Raw genomic sequence first — 6736 nt, forward strand, 5'->3', positions numbered from 1 at the left:
ACTTATTACCAAAAATTTGAAGAAAAAGAAAAAAAAAACTCAACTACCATATTATTATCACCTGGGAACTCTTAGGGTCTAGGAAACATTTGGGAAACACCAATATTGGACTCCCTCAGCAAAGTACTTAATTCATCTTGAATGGCTTTGCTGTTTTTTGCCTCTCACAAGTAGAAAGTGTTATACTTCCTCACCAAGGGCTTGTTCACCTTAAAATATCTGGAAATCACTGTGGACAAATGGCCCAGGGAAAGGCTGGGGACCACATATTCAGTTAGAAGGCAATGTCTTAAGTGATTTCCAGCTGGTTTAACTAGTTGCAGGACTCAAAGTGGCCTAATCCCAACCAGCTGAGCTCAGCTACCCTCCAAAGGCACTAATTATTGAGGAGAGTTTGTATTTCCTTCTCCATTGAAACTATCAAGCGAATATCTCGTCTTCCTTTTTAGAGTCAGATAGCATAGGGTACACATTGGTGAGTAGAACCATAAATGAAAAACAAATCAGTAATTTCCTGAGAGAACTATGTGTAAGGGATGTTGAGCAACTAGATGAACATGCAATTAAACATGTACTATAGATGAAGATGCAATTAAACATGTACTATAGATGAACATGCAATTAAACATGTACTATAGGCCCAGCACAGGGGCTCATACCTATAATCTCAGCTACTTAGGAAATGGAGACCAGAAGAATCATGGTTCCAAGACAGCCTGGGGAAAAAAAGTTAGTAAGGCCCCCTTCTCAACCAACAAGGTCAGAGAATAATCCCAGCTATGTGTAAGGAAAATCATAATACAAGGGTAGCCTCAGACAAGATCAGGAGAAGACCTTACCTGAAAGATAACTAAAGCCAAAAAACAAAAGTACCTGCCTAGCAAGCACCAGGCCCTGAGTTCAAACACTAGTACTATAAAAAAAATTATTGCACATTTTAATTGTATGACAGTGTTGAGGGGTATTTAAAGCTTATTGGTAGTAAGACATAAACTCAGAGTAGAAACATTTACATTAGCTGGTGAGATTGTAGCTTAATTCAAAATGACTGATTTTTTAAAATTTTTATTTATTTTTTATTGTGAAAATACTGTACAGAGGGATTACAATTACATGGATTACATGGGCAAGATAATGAGTACATTTTCTTATCAAGCATTGTAGCCTCCTCCTTTGTTTCCCCTTCCCATCCTTTCCCCCTGCTCCCCATCCAATCCTCCCCCCCCACCAAAGTGGTAAAGTTCGTTTTGACATGACAACTTGTACTTCTCATTGTTGCAACGGGTCCACCTATATCCTTATTTAAACGACTTGTTTTTCCCCTTCCCCTCCACAAATTATACCGACATCAAATACAGTGAAAGCAGGGGTTATACTGTGGGGGAGGGAAAATGACTGATTTTTATGTGAAGTTTCTGTACATTAAAAAATCTAACTAGACAAGTGAAATAAATGGTAAGTCTTGTCTTTTATTATTATAATAGACATTAAAAAGAGACACAGAGAAGTAAGGGAATTTGTCTGAGATCAGACTTGAGTGAAGCCATATTTTGAGCAAGGGCCTCACAGAATGGGAATGTGATGACATGATTTTCCTCACTTCTTTTATAAATAATACTCTTCTGTAATAGGTTGTGAGTTGTTTTCATTGTCAGAGTTGTAACCCATGTCTCCCATTTGGAGAATCATTAGAAGCTTAAATATATGAATAATGAATTTCGCCTTCATCTCTGTTAACCACTACCCAGTATCTCTTCTATCACAGATACCAGAGATTTAAGAGAAAGAAAGATACCATTAGGACAGAAATAGAAAACTGGGCACTAGTGCCTCTCACCTATAATCCTACACCTTGAGAGGCTATTTTAGAGGCTAAGATTAGGACAGTCTTGGTTTGAGGCCAGTTTAGGCCTCAAAAAAAAAAAAGTTCAGGACTTCATCTCAACTAATAGCAAAGCACAGTAGTATGCACTTATAGTGAAGATTGAGAAGATCACAGTTCCAAGCCAGGCTGGACAATAAAATCATACAACTCTATTACAATGGAGCTGGATATGGTGGTACATATCTGTCATCCCAGCTTCAGGCAGAAGTGTACGGGTACCAGGTACGCATCCAGGTACCAAGTGAGATCCTATTTCAACAATAACCAGGGACAAAAAGATGGGCAGCATAGATCGGCAGTAGAACATCTTCCTAACAACACACGGCCCTAAGTTCAAACTCCAATACTGTCGAAAAATAGATAAATATATCATAAATGATATATTGCTGTTTCTCTTTTTAATGGATAAACTATAGAACCCTTGGCGATAAATATTTATTAATTATCACACCGAAAGGTGTACAAAAGACATTTCAAATAAAAACGTAAGAAAATACTTTTATTCATGCAGCACTTTCAGAAAACATAACTTATAATCTTCTGCATATATCAGCTTATAATGTGCAAAGAGCGGGCTGGCTGTGGAGGGAACCTAGTCTAGGTCATTGCCCAGTCAGGGTCACCGCTGTCCGAGTGGGCTGCTGGGTTTCTGTAGGCTTGGTTTGGATGATGTTCTTTCTGGACCTGTTGTCCACACTTTTGATGGCATCTTTCACCCATGAGGCTTGCGGATCTGCACATATTTTTAGGCCACGTCTGGTAATAAATCTGTGATACAAGGAAAAGATAGACAAAGTTAGCTGCCTTCTCCAAGCCTTGGGGTCAAGGGTGAAGATTGGAACAGACCTGAAAAGACCTTTCAAAACCATGAGAACACAAACAACTGGGTTGATCTGCCGTGACAGAGAAGTGTCTGCAGGTGCAGCTGACTCCTGTGTTCATGGTTATTCATTCCCAGGCCACTTTTCTCACCAGGCTACCAAATTCTAACGAAACCTGGCACGGAAGACCACCATGTTGAATTATTACTCTTCCTTTCAAATCTAAACACACTCATTTTTTTAAATTATAAGTGATGGTTCTAAAGCCTTCTAGAGCTCATAGTCACATTTTGTAGAGCTGATACTTATAAAAGCTGAGATCTTGAAAGGGTGGAGAAGTGGAGTCTAGTTCTTGACTCGTTCCTTTGCTGTAGGTCAATTGATAAGTCACAGCACTCTGTTTAGATGCCACCACAAGCATCCTACACTGGTGTGGCTTTGGTCAGCCATCTCTAAGGCCATCCCGAAGGACTGGATAAGGTATTCATCTGGTTTCCAGCCAGACTCTTCTGTTCAGCCAAACCAAACCAAAATATGTTCTTTATTTATATATTACATGTTGACAAAAATTATGATTTGATGGGGTTTCATGAGGCAAGATTCATATGGACAAGTAAAAGTACTATTGGTTACATTGTAGCTTTCATCCATGTCAATCTACTTTTCCTAAAGAAGGAAGTACTTGTTACTACTGCATTTCTGTAATTCTAGAAACTCCACCGTGCTTGGCTTTGGGAATTTGGAAACACTCACATGACAGCTTTCATGCCGCTCTCTTTGATAACGTAGGTCTTGATTCTGTTGATTTTCAGTTTCTGGGTTGTGAAACTCATACAGAAACTCTTTTCTGGGACTTCGCTTCCCACACCTGGTAGAGAGTTGTGGGGGGGGGAGAGGATAAATAAAAACCTGTAAGTCTGATTTACAAGATCAAGATAACACTGTTCACTTACTCTAAGGAATGACTTCTGCCGTCGCTCCCAATCTCTTGTACATCATAGCTTATTAATAAGTGTTTGATTCACTGGTTCACTGAGTATTTTGTGGCGCAAGTGTTGAAAGCACTAGTTCAGATGGACACTACTTTTGTGTTATCAGAAGAGATGATTTCAGGTATTTGTAGCTATATCTATGCTATAAATGCAGTAAAGGAGAAATATAACCAAGAGTAATTTGGATAAGGCAGTGTGCAGTGATGGGGCAGCTGGTTCTGACTAAAGATGTGTTTTAATGGTAAACTGCAAAATCCAGAGTGTAGTCACACCCAAGGAGGATCAAACAGCTAAGCTTAGAGAAATATCTGACATCGCCGAAGGGACACTAACTTGGAAGAGTTCATCGTACTACGCGTCTGGTAAAAATTGAATCTGAGTTTTTAGATGGATAGAGGTATATTCGTCATAGAAGAAAAATAAGCTAGTTGAACAGGCTCAAAGAACCTCTCAGAATGATCGCGTTTGAGCGGCAGTGGTGCTGGTATTGGAAGGCATTTAAGTTTTCAAAATTGTCTTTACGCAGTTGTATAAAGGAGCTGCAGTTCAACATGCCAGTTGATGAACAGACTTCACTTGAATCCATCTCACCCTCCGTCATTCTGTCTCTCCATCCCTCCCCCCCCTTGGGTTACCTGTTTCCATTTTCACAGAGGTGTGCTGAATATTTTCTGTATTCACCCACCCACCGTTTGTCTGTGCTCTCTCCCCTTGTCCTCCCTTCTCCCGACAACACATCTTCCTCGTCTGAAGAGCTAAACTTGAGTTTAACAAGACAAATACCAGGCAGCTGAAGCAGGGGGAAGCCATTTTTTTACACATAGGTAACTAAGCAAAAGTTGTCCCCACTGACATTTTTTCTAATTCATTGTTCCTTTCCATTGTTCTCAGTGCCAAGAACATTGCATATTCTTTCCCCTCCGCCTTTGCCAATTTATTTTTAATGCTGAACTGTGGCTGAACTCAGTAATAAGAGAAAAAAATGTAGTTTTACTTTCTCTCACTACTTATGAAGCAGTATGTTTTCTTTCCCCTGCAAAGCACATAATATGCAGCCCGAAGTCCCAGAGAACCCTATGCTACTATAAACCACAAAACTTGCTCTGCTCAGCAATGCTGGGTGTCTGTGTTAGTTGGTAAATCTTGCTTTCACTTAGGTGCAGTTGAGTCAAAGCAATGATGGTTTTCCCCCATTTCTGTTCATCAGCTAGGCATGAGCTAGACTTACAGAGTCCTTCAAGTAGAAAACCTGATCCTCTGAGAGGAGGGAAAGTGGGAGAAAAAATGAGGAAGAGGGTACCAAGGTGGACAAGAAATGTACTCACTACCTGAGGTATGTAACTAACTCCTCTGTACATCACCTTGACAATAAGATTAAATTTAAAAGAAGAAAAGGTGAAAGGAAGGAAGGAAGGAAAGAAGAAGGAAAGAAAGAAAGAAAGAAAAAAGAAAGCAAGAAAGAAAAGAAAACTGAGAGCGTCTCAGAGTTCATAATATCGTCCAGGATGTCATTCTCCTGCCAAAAAATGCATTTGTCATCCCAGCCAAATGCGAGCCGTGTAGCCCACATGGCCTGATTTAGTGGTCTTAAATCTTGTGGGTCCACCAGTATTTTTAATTTTCCCCGACTTCAATGAGTTCCAGGCTTTGCTACCTTTAGTCAGATTACCCATTGGGGAGTACTTATCAAGTTATGGTATTATAGTTTAAATCTACAAAATAGGATGCAGTTAACTCTATAAATTTAATCCAGCCAGTAGGAAAAATGGTCCCTTAAGAAATGTCTGCTGAGCCTTCTTGGAGAGAGAAAAACCAATAGCTGTTTAATTTTAAAAAGGAAAAAGAATGGAGGGAAGAAAGAAAAGAAAGGAAGGAGAGAAGAAGGGAGGAAGTGAGGAAGGAGGAGAAAAGGAAGGAAAGAAAGGATGGAGAGAAGGAGAAAAGAGTATTTGTTGAATGCTCAAGTAAGGCTTAGTACCGCTGACCCTCACCTGTATGTTTTGAGGGTTCATTTGATTGTGTACAAGGTATTGGACTATCTGTTAACACATATTGTTATATAATCCTTTACAAATTCAAGAAATCTGTCATAAATTTCAACATTCATAGCAGTAACAATAGATCCCTCCACTTACTTAAAGGTACTTTTTTCCTGGAAATGACAGAATGAATTTCCAGTCAAACTGAGTTTGAATTTTTATTGTTCAATTGAAAACATTTATATGCCTCCCAGCATACATTCTCATCCCCACATGGTGACAGAACTCCCAGAGGTTTTGAGGCTTAAACTACAAATGCAATCATAAACATCACCACCATTTCTATAGCTAACATGACCAAAAATTACTATTTCATAGTCATTGACTGGATTGGAGGTGACCACATAAATAACCCTTAAATAAATCACATCAATTTCATTTAAATACCAGCTGAGAGTGCCCAAAGTATAGCGAGACTATTGAGTGGGTTTATAGATTAAAATGTTCAGAGCCAGTCTGGTTAAAAAATTTATTCCAAATCACCCAATGAGGAAGATTTGGGGACCAGATCCTAACCAGATTCCATCTTGGAAGCCTACAAAATCCCCAAGAGTCAAAATGATCATCTCCCATTTTGCATGCCAGGCATTCTGGGGCTTGTCCTGGGAAAAGCCGTTTACTGCAGTCCAAGCTGAGTGATGCCCTAACTCTCACGCATCCCTCGCTTACCTTCCACCAGGCCTGCGGAGAGACAGCAGATGGCCAGGAGGGTCAGGGCGAGAAGTCTCATGGCTGAGCCCCAGCTGAGCTTTGCAGGCAGCGTGTGAGCATGGCCTTGCCCAGAGCCCCTTTTATCTGCCACTCGTCCTCACTTCCTGGGGTGACAGGGAGATTTGGGGGGTAGGCGTGGTACCGTGGAAAGACTTTGCAATACCAATGCCCCCCCTTAAACACAAATTCCCTTACCTAGTGCATACGAACCCCACACCTTGTGGCTTTTTCCTCTTCTGCTGTGGTTAATGTGGCAATGAAACCAACTTGTGCATCAGACACCATGCA

The 6736-nt window shown here is 40.3% G+C and overlaps 1 protein-coding gene across 1 annotated transcript; it reads right to left on the bottom strand.

Annotated features, from left to right (window-relative positions):
- Positions 1 to 2410: 2410 nt before the first annotated feature.
- On the bottom strand, positions 2411 to 6488 carry LOC138818184 (lymphotactin-like). The gene is made up of 3 exons (XM_070009139.1): positions 6407 to 6488; positions 3460 to 3574; positions 2411 to 2653 (listed from the first exon to the last, which is right to left on the bottom strand). The coding sequence occupies exons 1-3, from the start codon at positions 6465 to 6467 to the stop codon at positions 2488 to 2490; spliced, it is 342 nt and encodes a 113-aa protein (XP_069865240.1). The 5' UTR covers positions 6468 to 6488; the 3' UTR covers positions 2411 to 2487.
- Positions 6489 to 6736: the final 248 nt, after the last annotated feature.

The sequence above is a fragment of the Dipodomys merriami genome, unplaced genomic scaffold (genome assembly GCF_024711535.1).
Source record: "Dipodomys merriami isolate MVZ:Mamm:240054 unplaced genomic scaffold, mDipMer1.0.p SCAF_72, whole genome shotgun sequence".
Lineage (NCBI taxonomy): Eukaryota > Metazoa > Chordata > Mammalia > Rodentia > Heteromyidae > Dipodomys > Dipodomys merriami.